Source organism: Anabrus simplex, chromosome 2, assembly GCF_040414725.1.
Source record: "Anabrus simplex isolate iqAnaSimp1 chromosome 2, ASM4041472v1, whole genome shotgun sequence".
Lineage (NCBI taxonomy): Eukaryota > Metazoa > Arthropoda > Insecta > Orthoptera > Tettigoniidae > Anabrus > Anabrus simplex.
Window position 1 is genome coordinate 647,869,904 of NC_090266.1, and position 21,846 is coordinate 647,891,749.

The 21,846-nt window shown below is 40.4% G+C and overlaps 1 protein-coding gene across 5 annotated transcripts in view; it reads right to left on the reverse strand.

Moving 5' to 3' along the window:
* NfI (Nuclear factor I) overlaps positions 1–21,846 on the reverse strand; it is a 602,168-nt gene that overhangs the window by 126,163 nt on the left and 454,159 nt on the right. For 4 of the 5 annotated variants that reach the window (XM_067141126.2, XM_067141124.2, XM_067141125.2 and 1 more), the window contains exon 6: positions 2,732–2,827. The exons of the other annotated variant lie outside the window; for it this stretch is intronic. In XM_067141126.2, the coding sequence (XP_066997227.1) occupies positions 2,732–2,827 (96 nt within the window). The remainder of the gene's footprint in view (positions 1–2,731; positions 2,828–21,846) is intronic. 5 annotated transcript variants of the gene reach the window in all.

Genomic DNA, 21,846 nt, shown 5'->3' on the forward strand with positions numbered 1-21,846 from the left:
AGCTATGGATATAAAATTATAACATCGTCTTTACACTTCCAATATTTGCTTCATACGTTGCCTGTTCCTCGCACTACATGTGCAAAAGTCGAAAATAGGTTCAGTTCAATATTTCCCTGTCTGTTTGCTTACAAGTTTTTACTATTTTTTACGTCGCACCAACGCAGACAGGTCTTCCAGAGACGATGGGATAGAAAAGGGTTAGGACTGGGAATGAAACGACCGTGGCCTTAATGTGGGTAGTTTACAGCTCCAGCATTTGCCTCGTGTGAAAATGGGAAAACACGGAAGCCATCTTCAGGGCTACTGATAATGGGGTTCGAACCCACTACCTCTCGAATGCAAGCTGACACCTACGTGACCCACATCGGTGTCTTTTTATGTCGACGTCACGGGACAACGGTTCAACAACATTTCTGAAAACTCAGTACGTAAGTTGGAGGATATCCGGGGTATGTTCTAGGCTCGATCTTATTTGATTGATATACAGTATACAGTAGCAATATTAAAGGGACCATAACAGGAAGTGTCCAATTTCTCCGTTAATATTTGCTGCATCGATAAACTGTGCATAATAAAAGTCGTACAAAATATAATTTACGATCTTTTAAGTTTTTATGATTTTTTACTGTGAGAGGAATAATACTTGCGATTACTACATTTTTCACAAATTTTCATTTATCTCTGGAAATATTAGTTCCATCTAAAACATATATATTACAACAATTATAGAAAATCTATTTTTCAATCTTTTATGCTATGTACAATTTTACCGTACGAGCTCTAATAATGGAGATGTTCACGATTTTAGAGGTTTTACTGCTAATTACATCAACCTTGAGCGTCGCTGGCGTGGTAATATTGTTCAGTCGTCGCACCAGTTCGCCATGGTGGCAGTGATTGTTGAAAACCGCGTCGTCATTAGCCACTATCGGTTAGGAAGATAATATAGATGACTATCGAAATGACAAGAACAACATGAAGGAATGAGGGGAGAAAGAGCAACTGGAGTTGGAATGCTGTAATATCACCGAGCTGGAAGAAGCACGCTGCCATAGACCTTCGCTAGATAGTATTAGGTCCTGCTGCTGCACTTATACGAAAACTAAAGTGTCATTGACAGGTACGAGAGCTATTTAAAAACACACTATATGATCATCCTCCTCACTCAACTACCTATTTGGCAATATCATTCCTTCCGACTTACGAAAAAAATATATTGTAATAAATGTGACGCCGACAGTGGATTACGTAGCCTTGGAGCAACACCAATAATAATAATAATAATAATAATAATAATAATAATAATAATAATAATAATAATTGATTATTTTACGTCCCATTAACTGCTTTTACGGTTTTCGGAAACGTCAGCGTGCCGGAATTTTGTCCCGCGGGAGTTCTTTTATCTGTCAGTAAATTTACTGACACGAAGCTGACGTATGAGCGCCTTCAAGTACCACCGGACTGAGCCAGGATCGAACCTGCCAAGTTGGGGTCTACCGTCTGAGCCACTCAGCTCGGCTACTCTATTTAATTTTTTTAACTACTGTCGGCTATCAGAACGTCGGGATGTCATACTAACAAGGGTTTCTTTAATGTGCCAGTTAATCTGCTGACGGGAAACTCGCACCAGGTGAGTTGGCTGCGTGGGTTACGTAGTTGTGCGCTTGCATTCGGGAGATAGTGGGTTCGAACCCAACAGTCGGCAGCCCTGAGTATGGTTTTCCGTGGTTTCCTATTTTCAAACCAGGCAAGTGTACCTCATTTCTCATTTCCTTAGCATAACTCTCGAAAGACGCCTAGGTCATCTATCACAGCTAATGGTGGAGCTGTTGAGGATCGACCAGCCTTCGGGCTAAATAACCTCAATTAAGGCCACGGTAACTTCCTTCCCCGTCCCACCCCATCGTCGCCATAAAACCTGCCTGTGTAGGTGTAACATGAAAGAAATTAAAAATATACGTCAATGCCAAGTGATTTCGCCGGAATTCGAACCTACAAACTTGACGACAGCAGGTGAGTGCGCCTAATCAATTTCACTACGCATTATGTGCAGTATATATGTACCTATGAATCACATATGTATTTATGCATGTATGTACAGTATGAAAAAATAATATATATCGAGCGAGTTGGCTACACAGTTCGTGTCAAATAACTGCGAGCTTGCATTCGGGAGATGGTGGGTTCGAATCCCTCCATCGGCAGCCCTGAGATGTTTATCCATGGTTTCCCATTTTCACACCAAGCAAATACTGGGGCTGTACCTTTATTAAGGCCACGGCCGCTACCTTCCTAATCCTAACCCTTCCCCAATCCTTGTAATCTATAAGTTTTCGGCGAAACAAGAATGCCGGAATTTTGCCCTGAAAAGGGGTTCTTCATCGTGGTAGTAAATCTAGTGAGATAACTTAGATCTCTTGCAATTAAACACTATTAAATGTACCATAATGAACATGGATCTATGCATACGTTATGTTGGTTAGTTATTTATAACCGAGGAAGCTACCCATAGCTGAGGTTCTCTTGGAGGAGCATGCATGGATTGGGTAGCTACATATGAGGTACGGTAACTGATTCGAAATACAGTTTTGAAAACTTAAGACCACTAACCTTCTTCTCTAATTTCTATCTCCCATTCCAGCAAATGACGGAGCATTGATTACCTTGTGGAAAGTTGAGGCGTACTAGTCCCACACATATGCAATGACACAGTGACAATACTTACCCTTGGAGAGCCTCCACAGCTCTTTGGACGAGAACACCCCCGTGGCTAGTATGGTATCGTTGCATACCACTCCGTTGTACGGGTTGTGAGTATAGCCTGGAAAGAGCAGTCACATATTAGTATTCCACCGAGATGGAACCGAAAAGGTTTAAAGAATCAAATTTGAAGAAAGTATTCGTAGCCACGCCCTTGTTCACGCATGTATCTGTTTTCGTTTGAAGTTAGGGTTTAGAAAGTCTATCGGGATTTGTAATAAGACAAGAATAGAAAGAAAAACCCACCAATTGCCGGGAATGAATGAAGAAAATCCACTAATTACCATCACACTCGGGATCCCATTGCCAGCGGCATAATTTGAACCTTGACCTCCTCAGTCTGTTGCTTGCCACCCGATAACGTTAATGGGGACTGTGAAGAAATGTGAGCTTATCTACAGCAGGTAGGAAAATTTACTACAAAATGGGAGCTGCTTAACTAAACCAATATAGACGTTGCTATTTCATCCGGAATAATGTCGGTTCTTTTGCTCATCTGCCAGTCGGAAGATTTAGAAACAAGACCTACTTTCGGAGAGGAACATGGTCCAAAGGTTCACTCATGCTGATCCTGGAAACATTAGCGTATTCATGCTGAGGGTAAGGGCAGTGAAATGCTCTACCCTTCTTCATAGCCCATAAGAAAATAGCGATTGATGAATTCGTGCAACATGCAGGTGTGAAACTAAGAGAGAGAAAGAGAAAGGATATGAGGAGAGTGTCCCTCTGAGAAGGGACGTCCAACATTCTGACATATGATTCTGCTTAACGTCATACTGTAGTTGGCAAATGGTAAAGGGAAACCATCCATCACATTCCATTATATCACCTGCTGCCGAAGGCACCAAGTCCGTGCAAAGAAGAACCTAGCGTATGTACACATTCGTAAAGAAATGACAGTTACTTGATACATCTGAACTTGTTTTAAAGCCAACACTCATTATGTACTGTTTCTTTCATTTTGTTTGTATTCTCCATTATTTCATTACTCGTCGAACTATAACACTTGAAAAGTGTGAGAAATGTCGTGTTCTTACTTACTGAATTACCATACTAAAATTGTGTTTATTTGTTGACTAGTTCATTTAAAATGTTTCTTTTCTGACCTATCGCAATGCATTGAGTTTTATTGTGAAATGTTCCGTTCTTATAGTTAAGGTGCTCCAACAGAAGATCATAATATGAAGATAAAATTGCAATTCAAGAGGATAAGTTGGGGCAAATATTCATTTATAGGAAGAAGAATATTAGGGAATGGAATAATTTATCAAAGGAAATATTCGATAGATTTCCGAGTTCTTTGAAATCATTTAAGAAAAGACGAGGTAAACGGCTGATAGCGAATCTGTCACCAGAGCGACAGCCCTAAGTGCAGATCAATGATGATTGATTGCGTTATAGAGAAAATACCTTATTTATTTGTGTGTTGATGAATTGTAAACTAGTATGTTAGTATCCGCGTTCCAATACTTAATTAATTTGCACATTTGTTAAAACTTCACTTTTAGTTCAGTGCGTCTCCAATACACACACATTAGTGTAAGTTTCAGGTCGTACTATGACTTTCTTTTTACAGACGCGGTAATGGTAAACATTTTAAATTATTCGTTTTGTTTATATTTTCGGTATGACTTTCAATTTACAAAGTGTTTCATTGACCTAAAAATCATCGACAAGTCCCCTCACTGAAGAATCTACTATAAACTAGATTAACCGTATTGAACAATGAACTTGGAATCACAACCTTTGACGTTCAGGTTGGGTATCGAGCTCGCTGCCTAGAAGCATGTTCTTGAAACACAAGAAGTCAAAAGCTGTTCCGGAGAAGCGCAGCAGACACTATTCAGAACCTGTCTACTTTGAGACGGAGTAGTCCGCAAAGACGTTACTCTTTATAGGCCTACACCTCAATTAGACAGTCATACAGATTTTGGATCCGACTATGAACTTTCACGGTGATCATTTTAACGTGTATAGGGTCGGCTCAGTAGTGGGTATGAGGAAAATCTTTGATATATTGTTTTTGTGTGAGTGTCACAGTAACGAGCGATCATCCTTCTGCCAAAGCATTAGGTAGACTGACCTGGCAAGCTTTGGCAATCCCATACCAGACTATATTCAGACTTCCAAATTCGTGGCAGAAACTGAAATCGAAAACGAGGGTTTATTAAAATATCACTCGACCAGTAAACTCATCTAAATCTTGTGCTGTTAAAGGCTTCACTGAATGTTTAGAAACCTGGAGGGTATCTGGAAATATTGCAAGAAATACACGGCCCAGAGTGACATGCAAGGCAGGAGACTTCCGCTGATACACCACAAATTAATTCGATTATTTTATGTTTATATTACTGGGAGGTTCAGGAGGGATTCAGAAAGGTGGAACTGTAATAAGAAATTTGGCCTATGCCGACTGCTTAATCTTAATAGCAGATTGTGCTGAAAGCCTGCAAACAAATATCTTGTAGTATGCAAAGAGGTGCAGCGAGTATCATACATGAAAATTGGTGATGTCAGTAGGGAGGGAACCCAAGAAGATTGAATGTCAAGTCAGGAGTACAAATCTGTAATAGGTGAATCATTTTAAGTATTTAGAGTGTGTTTTCTAGGAGGAGTTTAAGTGAAACTGAGTCAAGCTGCAACAAATCTAACCCAGTGAGCTCACAGTTGCAATCAACGGTATTTTATAAAAAGATGCGAGTTATCAAACGAAACTATGTTACATCTGTCTGTGAATGGGAGTGACAGCTGAGTGAACTCGCGATATACTATCTATTTATTTATTTAGCGCATGGCTTTACACAAGGAAGAAGAAGAACTACACACACAAACTACTATAAATAAAATTAATAAAAGGTAATAATAAATAATACTGTACATACAAATAATAACCAATAATAATAAATAAAACATACACATAATAAAATACATATTAATGGAATGACACCGAACAAAATAATGTTAGAGCCTAATGTTAAGTGTAGGTATCCACTCAAGGCCCGATGGTGTAGCACACATGTGTAGGCTCTCTAATTGAACACCTCGATGATGTTTGGTAGGGTGCTCCACAATCACAGGTTCCCACTTGTGTAGGTTGTACGCACATACTCCATGTCCTGTTCGGATGCGATTGAGACTTTCCCACATATGTCTCGGAAGCTCAAAGACCTTGGGTCGTCTGGAGTGCTCTCAGTTATGCCACTTAGCATCAGTGTTGAAGTTAATATCATCAAGCAGTTGGGCTAGTCGTAAGGGTGGATTTCTGGAACGAAGCTGGTTTATTGTCAAATGTAGAATGTCATCATGAGTCAGAAGTTTGAGATTATTCATTATTTTCGAATATTCTTTTAGTAGTGCGTCTTGTCTTCTTAAATGCAAAAGGGGGCTATATGGCTCAGTGTTGGGGCCAATATAGTGGAGCAGTTCTTATGCATCCAGATATGGTTCTCATTGCTGTATTGAGCTGAGTGTCGATCTTCATGTGAGAGCTATTCATCCACACCGGAGCACAATATTCAGACGCAGAGAAAACTAAGCTGATCACAAAAATTTGAAATGTATCTGCTGTTACTCCCCAGTTGGTACTGGAAAATTTATGAATGAGGTTATTTCGAGTGCTTAATTTTCGAGACATAATTTCAGGATGTGTCTTGAAAGATAATGTCCTATCCAGAGTCACTCCAAGATGTTTTGGGTGACTCTGGTAGGGAAGCATTGGATTGTTCATCTGAAGTTTCAGTTTATAATCTGCTTATCTGGCGTTTAGGTGAAGGCAATTGATCTCTGTTTTGGAAAGATTTGGTATGAATGTCCAGTGGGTGAAATATTTATGTAGTTTGTTAAGATCATCAGTTAGAGTGTTCTCAGTAATATTGAACTCGTTATGCTGAGCAGCCAAAGCCAAGTCATCAGCAATCAGCATAACCGAATCTCTTTGCATTGGTTTCAGGTAAGTCCGAAATGTAAAGGTTGAAAAGTGCAGGAGAAAGCACCGACCACTGAGGTAGGCCTTTTTTAGTTTTCATTGTTTGCTTATGAGATTACCCTGGATTACTATAAAGTACCTGTCAGAGAGCATGTACTGATCAGTCTCAAAGTGGTTCGGCAGGGAATTACTCTGAATAATTTTCACAGAAGTCCTTCTTTCCTTACAGTGTCGTAGGCAGCGGTCAGGTCGATGAAAAATACAGATATCTTTACTTGTCTTTGAAACCCCGCTTCGATGAGCGTAGTTAGACTTAAGACCTGGTCTGTACAGCTCCTGTTAGGTCTGAAACAAGCGTGTTCCACTGGGATGTTTGTCAGAATCCTTGGGCCTGTCCTATTCTGGAGAAGTGTTTCCAGAAGTTTATAACAACAACCGCGTAATGCTATTGGACGATAACTCTACTTTATCCGGAGTTTTATTCGGTTTTAGGACGGCAATTACTTTGGTAAATTTGGAAGCCATGTCCTAGTCTTCTTTCCAGTCCTAGTCTTTATACGTTTGAAGTAACAGATATGAAAATGGCGAGAATGATCGCTGTACAAACAAGTGGGAACAGTGGAAGGAGGGTACTCGGAATGAATAGATAAAGGCTAAGTTAGGAATGAACCCGACGAATGAAGCTATACGCATAAAACGACTTCGGCGGTGCGGTCATGTGAGGCGAATGGAGGAGGATAGGTTATCTAGGAGAACACTGGACTCGTCTATGCAGGAAAAGAGAAGTAGGGGAGGGGAAAAGATCGACGATGGTTAGACTTATATTTTAATGTTTTGCTGGTAAAACGTGTGGAACTAAACTAAGCCCCAGAGCTAGTTGCAAATAGAGGATTGTAGAGGCACACAGTTCATTCACAAGGGCTTTCCCGACTAACAGAATGGTCTATAATGAATATGTATGTATGTATGTATGTATGTATGTATGTATGTATGTATTTTATAGTCCTGAAGGATCAAATGCTTTCAAAACCTAAAATACCAGTTTGCAATGAAGCATGCATCTGAGAAGTTGAAGAAGTCATACATCTAGCACGGGAGATTTAGTAGATGTTATTTAAAAAAGCTCATCTAGGTACACTCAACTGCACAAAAAATGGCCGTCACAGAAGATGATTTACATTCAAAATCCTCTTGTTTGAAATATGATGAACATATTGTGCACGTGGTAGGATTCCAATTATCGTCTCTTCGACCACCGGCTATCCACAGTTTACGAATATTCTCGCGTTTCGAGAATTTATACAATTACATATTTCTTTGCCGTCCAATTATTGTGCGGTTGAGTGTACAAAGGGTTACCAGATGGGATTCCCGTTATAGAGGACATCTCAGACTGAAAACTAGGACAAATTAGGACACCAAGATTAAATTTTAAAAAGTGTCATACGGTATGAAATCACTTAATTACCGAAACATTATCCACATCTAATAATATCAACATCCTGCAGTAGCAATAACAATGGTAGAGAGTAAATTTAAGATTTGTTTGCTGTACTTTTCTGACTTGACTATAATTTCAATCAATTCAAGAGGACAAATTGGGGCAAATATTCATTTGTAGGAAGGGGAGTTAGGGATTGGATAACTTACCAAGGGAGATGTTCAATAAATTTCCAATTTCTTTGAAATCATTCAAGAAAAGGCTATGAAAACAACAGATAAGGAATTTGCCACCTAGGCGCCTGCCCTAAATGCGGATCAGTAGTGATTGATTGATTGAGTTTCGGAATTCCTTGAAGATATTTATGAAAATCTTTACATTCAATATTCTGAAAGTTATATTGCTCAAATATGATTTTTTTAAATGGAGTCGACTAAGAGACTATTTCTTTTTTGTTTGTTCACTGGCTCTATATTTTAATTGTGGTCTTTATCCTAGTATGGATTTACGACTATAACGTGTCCCGGAAGTGTGCGCGTTTGAAAATTATATTTAAATACAAGACCTTGGCGATTTAGAAAAGCCCCTCGGACTTATCTGGACACATAAAACGCTGGGACATGTACGCAAAAAGCAGGATATCTGGTAACCCTATAAGGTACAAAAAGAAAGGACAGTTCTCTGTTTTCATTTCCTTAGAGAAAAAATCCACGACATACCTTGTAAAATGTCCCGAAGAGCCTCTGTTCCTCCAGCAATGAACATATTCACACATCTTACCTTTCTTCTACAGGTGGCAGTCCAATCTTGATAAGTCTTCTCACAGTTAGTCACAAGATTAAACATTAATAATTTCTATGCAATAATATTGGAAAGCAGATTTCGAATCTACGTAGTTAGTATACTGGTGGTCAAATATCCCTCTTATATACTATATGCCAACAGTTCACAAATTGTGAGTGACCACGAGGGACCTGAATTCTAAATGAAAGCCAAAGGTACATATTATTCTATAGAACACACCGACCCACAGCAATACTGTGAATAGCACAAATCGGAATCTGTGACATGTCATGACCGTATAATCGAGATTGTGATTTAGGATGCTGACCGAGTATTTTATGATGTTCTCTAACGTAGGGTAATGAATACCCAACCTCTTCATGAGTCTCCATGTATACTTGGTTACACTGCCTATTACAGACCATATGTCTGGACACGGATGTTGTAATGTTTACTGAGGTACGGGATGGACAGTTTGTAGATGTTCTTCTTTTCAGAGTCGAACTCACTGGCTTGTTTAACATATATCTCAAAATGGACAGCTGGATCGACCACCACGGATCGATCCGATTGACCGTGAACTTCTTCACTAACTTGCCAACCGGATTCCTGCGTTGCAGGGACCACTTTGCGGTGGCGAGTGTTCCTTTGCAATTCTCCCTTACGACAGAATCAAGCACATGTCCTATAGTTTCTGTATCACCACAGTCTGGATGAGGACAGTGGGTTATGCCTGGGCATCTGCCGGGCTCTGCTCGAACCGCCGAAACGTTGCAAGTCATTTGTTTGTCCATTCAGACTTTGATAATCCCGTTCGATTGCTCACCTTCGCCTTAATTTGTGAGAAGACCACGTGTGGAAGGCTTGTTCTCTCAGGACTTTCCTAATTCGTCTACCCGTCTAGTAGATGTTGTCTGGCTCAGCGAGGTTGGAGTTTCTCTATTAACGCTCGCTTCACGCTTTCCAGACGTTGGATGGAATGGAGGTAGACATCTTTGACGCGAAGCGAACTGTTACAAACATTGAAGTAAAGTATGCAAGCATCCCATTTGGCTTTCATGAGGCGAAAGCCACGAAATAATTGTGGACTGTATAATATTATCCCATCAGGAGACTCGTGTGGAAACCCGATTATTTCCTTCACTGTCCCTCCCATAGCTTATCCACATCGTCTAAACAAACATGTTTCCGATCTTCATAAAAGGGGCGCACTGCAGAGGATACATCATACTGGGCATAGGTAGTGACTGATGATGATGGTCTGCATATACTGCAATGCCTTTTCGCCTTAATTTGTGAGGCTTCAATAGTCGCGAGCTTCATAGCTTAGAGACATTAGAGACAACGGCATCGTCGAAGACTATTTCATCATTGAAGTTTACGCCGAGTTGTCAGATGCATTCACCTTCATCTACCAATGAGTGTATAAGAGAGCCATCTGTGGTGGCAGTTTCGATGGGTGTGAGGCATCATTTCTCACGCAGATTAATTTGCTCTTCTGAGGATTGATTCTTGAGTCCGATCAGAGCCAGGCTATCGTCTGGCCGGGCTGAGTGGCTCAGACGGTTGAGGCGCTGGCCTTCTGACCTCAACTTGACAGGTTTGATTCTGACTCAGTCCGGTGGTATTTGAGGGTGCTCAAATACGTCAGCCTCGTGTTGGTAGATTTTTTTGCTAGTTGCTTTACGTCGCACCGACACAGATAGGTCTTATGGAGACGATGGGATAGGAAAGACCTAGGAGTGGGAAGGAAGCGGCCGTGGCCTTAATTAAGGTACAGCCCCAGCATTTGCCTGGTGTGAAAATGGGAAACCACGGAGAACCATCTTCAGGGCTGCCGACAGTGGGATTCGAACCCACTCTCTCCCGGATGCAAGCTCACAGCCGCGCGCCCCTAACCGCACGGCCAACTCGCCCGGTGTTGGGAGATTTATTAGCACGTAAAAGAACTCCTGCGGGACAAAATTCCGGCACCTCGGCGTCTCCGAAAACTGTCAAAAAGTAGTTAGTGGGACGTAAAACAATAGCATTATTATTATTATTATTATTATTATTATTATTATTATTATTATTACCTTCTGTAGGGAGATGGGGCTGCTTATACTTTCTTTCATTTTCTCCTATCAAGGCTACGTCGTCGGCGAATGCCAGGCAAGACAGTTTACTCAGTCCATCTATAGCCGAGTATTTATGTGCTTCCGCAACTTCGTGATCAGAGCGCTCTTTTACTATATCACGGATTGCTAGATTAAAGAGAAATGATGACAAAGTACTGCCCTGTGGTACAACTCACTTTAGCTTGATGGATTTTGTCTTGTTGATACCAGCCTCGATTTGGATATGACTGTCAAACAGTAATTTCACAATCAGCTCTTTTACATTTCGAGGCAATTCAGATGTAGCCAGAGTTCTGCGGATGATGTGCTCATGGCCTACAATGTCCTGAGCAGCTTTTTCAAAGTAGCAACTTTGCACTGATGAGCTACAGAACCAATCAAGTTAAGCTTTGCATCAAAATTAAAAGATGCAGATACATGAATGTATTTGTTTAAATAAATAGTTCTCCCAGTCACGAGCTAATAATGTAGTTTTGGCTACCGTTTCGCATGCGTGGAAATTAATTTTGTGACAATTTACAGAACTCATGGACACTACCAATTGTTTCAAAATGCGTTCAGTATTTTTTCCTACTAATGCTAGATTATGTTGATTTGTACACAGAAGTGTAGGTGGGGTGTAGAGAAATCATCAACCCACTGAAATTTGCGGAGAATGGTCATATAACACCAGGATCGGTAAGAAATGCTAGCTAGTGCTGGCGCCTCGAAATAACACACCATTAAAACTGACGTCTCACAACAACATTTGTGGTGTTAGGATTAGGTATTTCGAATAAAGTTGGATTCCAGGTAGAGAGTTACAGTTGAAAGTGAGAATGCCTGCTCTTCAACTGGAATATCCAAAACTGAAGTCTCACAACAATATGTGTGGTGCTTAGAGTTACCGTAGGTATGGGTGTAACAACATTACATTCAAAGCAACAATCAGGAAAGACAAAATCTTGCAGTTAGCGCAAGTCTAAAGGCTGTTAAAGAGGTTATCTCGAATGGTTTTGCATTCTACAGAGCGACAGAGGTAAAGAAAGTACCAATTATAGGCACTAACTTTAGCAAGAAACTAACAGTTGACTTGGACGTGGTACGATGGCCCACGAGTGAAGTCCCTGAACTCATTATTCACTTTTATGTGTATGAAACGATGTTATCTGGGTTTAAAAGGTTATTTCTCAGCTCCTATTTAATGAATTGAGATACAATCAAATTCTAGGAAATATCCTTGATATCTTTACTTTAACAATGGCAAGTGCCATGAAAGACGGATTAGCAGATTTTGTATTTATTCAATTTCAACCGAATTACGGACAGACAGACAGACAGACAGACAGACAGACAGAACTTTCAAAAATGATAGATATCGTCTCTACTGCTCGACTACGCGGTACCGGTATGTTTCAAGCTCTCAGTGGAGAGACGACGTCGAATTACACTGCATGACAGAAAAATTGAAGCATCCAGAAGGGGAGGAGGAAACGAAATGAAACTTCACTTGTTGAGAGGATATGTGATGTTATTTCAGTGATTACAAAATCGAGTCAAATTTACAAAGAACTTGGCAGAACGAGTCCACTTATCAGTATGACGTTGCACCCCGTCTGCATTGACTCGGTTGGGAAGGGTGTCATAAAGACGTTGTATCCTCTCCTGAGGCAGACTGGTCCACAACTCTTATAACTGGTCCTTGATATCCTGGATACTGGCACTGGGACAGAGTTGACGTCCGAGCTGGTCCCACAAACTTTCTATAGGTATCAGATCTGCGGATCTTGCTGGTCACGGGAGTACCTCCACATTACGCAGACAGTTCATGGAGACATGCCTCGTGTGTGCTCAGGCATAGTCCTGTTGAAAAATGGCACCTCGACACTGTCGTGTGGTATCCGTGACGTACTGTTGTGCCGTCAGAGTTCCCTCAATCACTACCAGCCGTGACCTTGTCATACCCGATGGCTTCCCACACCATGACGCCAGGAGTAACACCGCTGTGCCTCTCCAAGACATTGGAAGAATGGGACCTCTCTCCAGGTCACCGCCTTACCCGTAGACGATGGTCATCCGGGGTAGTGCAGAACCGCGATTCATCGCTGAACACAATGCAACGCCATTCACCAGCAGTCCATATTTCCCAGTTATGGCACCACTCCAGACTCAGCCGTTTGTGTGGTGGTGTTATCGGCAGCCTTCGCATGGGGTGGTAATTTCCTAGTCCGGCTGCTGCTAGTCTCCGACCAATGGTGCGGGATGACACAGAATGTTGCGGGGAGTCCATTACTTGTTCTCGGATGGCAGGCGCATATGTGAAGGGGTTACGATCTGCTTGGTGCACAGTACGGAGATTCTCCCTTGTGGTATTCCGACGTGCTCGACCAGAATCTTGACGACGAGTATGCCTGCCCTCACGTTCCCATGCAGTCCAACATCGGGCCACTGTCACATCCGAATGCCCCACAAATTGGGATGCACGATTCGACGAGCCGGCCGAATGGAGACCCACTCTGACAGGTGCTGGTAACGCTGTCTTACACGAGTACTCGGCATCTCTGTGTCCCCACAGTGATCACTCAAAATCTGACGCTGTCCACGCGCCTAACATACCTACCAGGCTTGGTGACATCACTAATTACGAACAACACTAATGCACTCTGGTGGTCGTGTTCTTGTTACAGGTATGTTATAGTGTAATATTGTAACTTAATTCTATTCTTAATCTTGTTGGTCTATTTCATATTTTAGCAGCAAGTCTGAGCAGTCATCGTACTGCACACCTTGAACATCATAGATGGTAAGATGAAGCTGTATCCTAGGATCCAAATTAGCGACGTATATTAAAGGGAATATGGAGTGACTAAAGAATTAACACTCTATAACATGATTTTGTTTCACATGATTCGGAAAAATCAATGAATTGACGGTCAATGCAAACATTTATCATTATTATTTTGTTGTTGTTTATTTGGCTTAGGGCTAGGAACATCTGCTCATTTTCTGTCTCATGTTCTTCTGCGTGTGGTCCGTAGGATGGCTTTAGTAATCTCGGTGTCCGTATAATTGTTTGTAAGAACTATATTTTAGTAGAAAACGTGCTCTAGGATCTGCAATACGAAACTATCCCGGCATTTTCTTGAAGCGAGAGGAAAAGGCGGAGTGGGGTTGGTGATATCCAAGGGCAAATTACAATCATAGAGTTGCTGTACACAATATCGAGTCATTCAAATTTAGCTACATGATTCTTTCAAGAAGTGCCTTTACGATTTGCTTTACGTCGCGCCTTATGACGACGATGACACAGGACGTTAAGAAAACAGTAATGCTCTTATGGAGCTACAAGGAGTGAACACATCTCCTCTGAGACAGCCGTAATTCCTCGTGATTTAGGGATATTATATTGTACTTTGTAATATATTATGAAAGATAAAAAGGATGAGGCATTTTTGCCCTGAGTCATTAAAATAACTACATATACTAACATTTCATTTTTAATAAATACATTCGTAGGGAGGAAGTACAATGGCAGGAACAGCCATCGCCTCGTTGCCTACCTTCATTTTTCTTCTTCTGTGTTACTCTGGTACAAGCATCGTGTAGTCCCTCACTGTGTGAACCGCCGGCAGCTCACTTCTGTAGTGAAGTCATCTACGGTGTTTATTTGTTGCATGAGTGTTTTTAGGCTTTATATCAGTGCGTTCTTGTCTTGTGGTAAGTTAGTGTTATTAATTAGCCTACGCTACGTTTTTTATTTTAACATTAATACAGCAATTTATTTTGTAGAGAAGTCGTGTATAGTATTTATTTGTTGCGTGTGTTTTTCAGCCTTTATATCAGTGCAGAGGCCTACTTGTATTGTGTTGAGTGAGTGTTATGTGATTAGCCTACGTGTGTGATTTCTTTCTTTTAAATCGAGCTCGATAGCTCCAGTCGCTTAAGTTCGGCCAGTATCCAGTATTCGGGAGATAGTAGGTTCGAACCCCATTGTCGGCAGCTCTGAAGATGGTTGTCCATGGTTTCCTATTTTCACAACAGGCAAATGCTGGGGCTGTACCTTAACTAAGGCCACGGCTATAACCTTTGCTTAAACTTGAGGATCATTAGAAATAGGTTATGACCTAAACAACGCGAATAATTGGAACATACTTAAGGGGAGACGATGGGTGAATAACGGGAAATTTTGAAGTTACCATAGTTTTTGTAATATTTGATAAAGACTAACTAAATATCGCACACACATTTGCATTAGGTTAAGCATTATTAGGCATGTCTTTTGATATTTTTAATGGACACTGTAAACTTCCAATCAAATTTCATTCTTTTTGGTTATCGCACCACTCAGATATTGTTTTCAAAACTCATCAAGATATCACTTAGGAAACTTGTATACACTGGTTTTGATATAAGGACTTTCATTAGCTGGAAGATTTTCTTTATATTTTAATTAGATGAATGTTAAGAGTTATTACTCATATTTTGCCATAAAAATGACCCTCCAGTTACCATATAATAGACACATTAAAGACAGATTTCAGTACTTAATGAAAAAATGCGTGTGCCCATTTTCATTGACATCGTACATATAGTTCTCGAAAAACCTGTACCTATGTTAGGAAAGTTGTAAAACTTAGAAAAACAAGAAAGAATAGAACCTACTCAAGCAAGTGCATGGGATTATGAAGAAGGGGAAGAATACACTTACATATTCAAACTACTCTCTCCACAAACTTTGCAATGGCAAGCTAACCTAATTGCTTCAATGGGCAATGAGAGATCTCTTATTCTGATCCCTGTAGTTTTGTTTTACTTTCTTGAACACTCTGCCAAGCCTTGTCAACCTGAAATACCTGATTTACAACTTAATCTTAGTGGAATGAAGTTTATGTCATTATTTTTTACAACAAATAATAACCGAACACCCCAAAACAAACTGAGCAATAAGTGCCAACAAACAACCACTGCCTTCTATTACACAGATCGAAGCACGCCTATCGAATAAGTGAACATTATAGTCATCTTGAATCTGCTACATAGTTTTATTTCTGGCATGAAATTTTGGGAACATGTTTTCAAATCAACGAGCTAGAAAGAGGACTATAGAGTGGCTAACATGGCTGCTACAGCGCTCTGGGTGGTGCCAAGACGAAATAGCGACTCCATAGTTTAAGCGCCTTTCTTCCGCTTACGATGCGTTACTTTTAATAGATCAGATCGAATAAATTATGCTCTCTACGTGTGTGGCAAGCTAATGCATAAATTGTACGAAAAACACGACGAATGTAATCATATTTCAAATAAGATTTTCTTTTTTTTTTTTTTTACTAAAGTGCACAGTTATGGGCGATTAGCAGAATTACGTTGCCTGTGTAGCACAATCCAGCACGTGTAGGGTAGGCCTACTTTTATTTTCTTGTAGGAACTGACCAGACAGCCAGACATGATAAACTGTATCTTGCCTGGCTGAGTGACTCAGACGGTAGAGCGCTGGATTTCTGAGCTAAGTTGGCATATTTGGTATTTGAAGGTGCTCAGATACGTCACCCTTCTATCAGTAGATTTACTAGCACGTAAGGGAACTCCGGCGGGACATATGTCCGCCACTTCAACGTCTCCGAAAACCGTACTAAGTAGTTGGTAGGACGAAAAACTAATAACACTATTTATTATTACATTGTATCCTACAGAGCACATTTCCCCAGCATTTTGAAAAAGAAGTAATGTGAACAAATACTTATTTTTCGTAAATTATTATTAGTTTTACGTCCTACTAACTACTTTTTCTGATAAGCCGAGTTGCCTGAATGTAGTCCCGCAGGAGTTCTTTTGCGTGCCAGTAAATCTACTGACACGAGGCTGAGGGATTTGAGCACCGTCAGATACCATCGTATTGAGCTAGGCTCGAACCTGCCAAGTTGCTTTGTGTCCGGCTCCTTGGCTGAATGATCAGCGTGCTGGCCTTTGGTTCAGAGGGTCCCGGATTCGACCGAGTTGAGGATTTTTACCGGGTAGTTGACAGTTAATTCCTCTGGATCGGCGACTGGAAAACCTTTTTCATCTACACACAACAGAACATACTACAAACCACCACAGAAACACGTAATAGTAAATACATCACTCCACCTAGGGTTGGCGTCGTCGTCCGGAAGGGTATCCGGTCGTAGAATTAGGCTAAATCCATACAAATGCCAAATCCAGGTAACTGGCAAAAAACCAGGATTTATTATTATTATTATTATTATTATTATTATTATTATTATTAAAGTTATAGCAGCCTCCGTGGCTCAGACGGCAGCGCGTCGGCCTCTCACCGCTGGATACCGTGGTTCAAATCCCGGTCACACCATGTGAGATTTGTGCTGGACAAAGCGGAGGCGGGACAGGTTTTTCTCCGGGTACTCCGGTTTTCCCTGTCATCTTTCATTCCAGCAACACTCTCCATTCTCATTTCATAGCATCCATCAGTCATTAGTAAATCACTTTGGGAGTGGCGACCCCATCGCACTAACAGCCTACATCTGGTTCATTCATTACATTCCTGACCCGGTCAATGACTGGAAAACAGGTTGTAGGTTTTCATATTCATTAAAGTTATATGAATTATTTCTCGATGTTGTTATATTACTTTGTTCAAGGTTTTCTGTTCTATATTTTCATTCCCTGTATGTAGGTCTAAATTTGTTTAATGGCAATGTACTATTGTGATATGTTTTGTAATTAGGGCTACCGTACTGGAAATGCACTAATTTTCTTTCTTTATACAATATGTAAGACGGAGCTCGATAGCTGCAGTCGCTTAAGTGCGGCCAGTATCCAGTATTCGGGTGATAGTGGGTTAGAACTCCACTATCGGCAGCCCTGAAGATGGTTTCCTGTGGTTTCCCATTTTCACACCAGGCAAATGCTGCGGCTGTACCTTAATTACGGCCACGGCCGATTCCTTCCTATTCGTAGCCCTTTCCTGCCCCATCGTCGCCATAAGACTTATCTGTGTCGATGCGTCGTAAAGCCAATAGCAAAAAAAAAAAAAATGTAAGTATGTAGTCTGTACCTTGTATTTTTAATGTCCTTTTAAACAGGCATTATGCATCTTTGAGTGCTTCTCTAATAAAGAAAACTGTGAAACTGTATTTATTCCCGCAGCTTCTGTACTTGCTTCATCACACGCCCACTCGATTTGATCGCTTACAATATGGTGGACGTGGCTTTCAAGTAGATTCAAATATGGCGGTCCAATAGCCACTCTATAGTCCTCTTTCTAGCTCGTTGTTTCAAATCATGGACCTTTCGCATAAATAGAAATATTTTTAAAATGCATTTCTTCAAAAATTTCTGCCATCATCTCCCCTTAGTACAGAAACTCATCGACGTTGTCGCTCTTGAGCCTGTCAGACAACCTGTGTTGCTGTGGTGTCTGTATTCAGATTAGGGCAGGGTATGAAACGGCCGTTCACCTTAACGAAGGCACTATTCTATAATTTACTGGAGTTGAAATGGAAAATCACAATCAATTATCTAAACAAAAGATTCGGGCCCATGTGTCTTCTGAATCTGAATGAATACAGGGCTCACCAGCCAGCACCTCGACAAGTTCAGTTACCTTGGAAAATATCGGGGTGCTGTAATTAGGTCTACTATTTAGTGGAGGAAGACAGCAAACAGAAACTATCTAAGAGCAAACAAAACAGGAAGGACAAATTTAGCTGCTGTATGCGAGAGAAATAACGTAACTCCATCTCCTCTGAAATCTCCCTGCTCACGCCCTTGTGTAATAGCAATGAATTAGCATTCCATAACCGATCTCCAATATCCAATATCTTCCTGTAACTCGTCTCTAGGCCACAGAAAATGATCTTTTAAACGTGGCAAGTGTTCAGTCTTCAACAACACCAGCATGAAACGTGCCGCTCATAACGGTCCGTGTCACTTTTTCATCCCAATCTGCGTCTTTGGAGTAAACCTGAAATTCTCAACTTTAATAACACAGAATTCAATCTACGGTGGATTCCATTCAGATTTTGTGGGGTAATAACAAAGTAGGGTATCTCGCACGAATATTCCATTAGTTCCCAGTAGACCTGCTAGACTAACATCTTCACCATCGTTCCTTTTCCTGGAGAAAGTTGCTGTATGAAGCGAGAATTACTGTACATAAACATAACGCCAGGACGAGAACTCAATTTTTCTCATTCAATATAGTAGTGACTAGAATTTACAAGTCACAGTTGGATTGTCTTATACTAATCCGAATCGAGTGGCATTAAGAATAAAATTTGACTTTAATTATTTTAAGATTAATTAATTAATAATTTTGAACACAACAAAAGCTTAAAAACATGCTCCTTCTACTGCCAGATAGAACCAATAGGTATTTATACTTTAACTTATATTGTCGTGGCGTGAAGTTGGTAGTACCATGTTTCACATCTCAAAGTGAACGATCAAACGAAAGAAATTGTCTTATTCTTTTCCTTTTACCTACATTGTATCATGTGGGGCGTAGTCGATAAACGCTAAATGATGTCAAAATCTACTAAAATTCGTCCCAACAGTATATGAGGGACAAAGCAGGAAGTGAATTATAGACGGAAGATGACCACTCCAATGCAGATTAACATGAGGTTCAATGGTGGAAGACAATTAGTTTACGATGTTCAAGTGACATTACAGAATGTAATTCAATAATCGTGTGAATTGCTTCATTTTGTTTGATCAGTAATCACTTGTATTATTCTCTGCATTGATAAATGCATACACATCTCTTACAATGAGGGTAATTAATTGTATTATTGTAATTCCTTATCTGACATACATATCTCAATAACAGTAATTGATTACAATGATACTTTAGATTAATACTGTAAAAATAAAAAAAAATTGTATGTGGTTAAGTGTAAGAGAGGGCCAAGAGCCCTAACTCCGCCACTTAATAAAGACACAAATAAATAAATAAATAAATAAATTAAATAAATAAATAAAGAATAAATAAATAAATAAATAAATAAATAAATAAATAAATAAATAAATAAATGTGGACATTTAAATGCCCATTATCTACTCAGAAGTGATGTCCAATTTATGTTACCGCATTGCAGGATCATTAATATGATGATCATAAAGTAATTAAAATCAAACATTAATTTTCTTATTCTTAGCAAAGAGCTCCACAAGTTCTATGTTGAGGATAAGAAATTTCATCTTCAACAATTGTCATGCGATGGGTAGTAAATAAGTTAGCAATGTGTCAAAGTTTTCCCATAGAATATTTCCTTGAAATCATGTTAATGTCACTCGGTTCTCTTCAGTGTAGGACCATCCAATTGCTATGTGATTATTTCACAAACTGATCATCACTTAGTTGTTGAATGGCTTCTCAATGAACTCCAAGCAAGGTAAGTTAGAGTTTCACGGAAGATGAAAAGGTAAGTCATTTAGACTGCGGCATGTAATGTTTTGAAGCACCAGCCGACCCCAGATGGTTAGTCAATAGTCTTCTGTTCCCAAGGTAGTGGGTTCGATTTCGGCATTTAAGGATGATTAAAAGTGACAGTCCCGTGCCATATTCTCCCGGCACGTTAAAAATAAATACTCCAATATTGCGATGTCTGTTAATGTCGCGATTAGTTCAAACGGACGCTAAAAATATATATAGTAGTAGTTTCAGTGTTTTGCTAATCGCTTAACGTCGCACTAACACACCGGAAGGTCTTCGCCGACGTAAGGATAGTGAAGGGCTAGGATTGCGAAAGTAGCGACCATGGCCTTAATTAAGGTACAGCCCCAGTATTTGCCTGGTGTGAAAATGGGAAACCACGGAAAACCATCTTCAGGGCTGCCGACGATAGGACTCGAACCCATCATCTCCCGAATGCAAACTCAGAGCAACGCGACCCTAACCGCGCGGCCATCTCACTCAGTAGTAGCAGTGATCGTGTTCCTTGGGTTTTTGATATGTGTCCGTACATTTGTAGAACACTCATCTTTAAAATACATTTTTCTAAAGAAAGCTGACTGTTATTATGAAAGAAGTCACAACATAAGCAGCCTATCTAATATTCAAGATAAACCAAGCAAGCTGAACTTTTTCGCAACTGTTCATATAGTGATCACCGCCACGGGACCTCAAGTTTTATGTGGAATTCGAACTACAGAGATAAGACAATTCCTTAAAATGTCTGGCTCCGTGGCTAACTGGTTAGCTTGTTCCAAGGGGTCCCGGGTTCAATTCCCGGCAGGGTCGAAGGTTTTAAACTTCATTAGTTAATCCCCTAGCTTGGGGACTGGGTGTTTGTGCCGTCTTCAACATTAAAATGCATTAGAGGTAGAGCTCCATCCTCACAAACACGCAGGTCACCAAAAGACCGGCACCAGGCCTCTCCACAGGCCACACGCAAAAAAAAAATAAGTCTTATTCCTCTCGATTTGTTTACCGAATGTTCTGTATTACAAGAGGTATCAATAGTTGCTTGTAAAGAATGGCACCGAGTGTTCCGAAAAATGTGGGAAGTAATCGGGACGTGGATAACATAGCTCAAAACAACAGAAGATGTCCCTATGGACATACAGTTGTGCTCGTAAGTGTGTTAGATCGCTAAACGATGGCAGCACAAACTCAGACGATCCAACTATAGTGTATAGGGTGGAGGACAGTCGCAACAGAGTCAACAAGTCTAGGTGCTGTAAGTATTTTCTAAAGGGCAGTAACACACAGTGAATGTCCAATACTCTTTTGACAAGAACTGTTTACATTCTCCAGGGTATATTTCTGTGTGTTTCAGAATAATTGAAAAATCAATTACTAGTCCAAAGCGATCTCCTAAGAGAAAAGAATA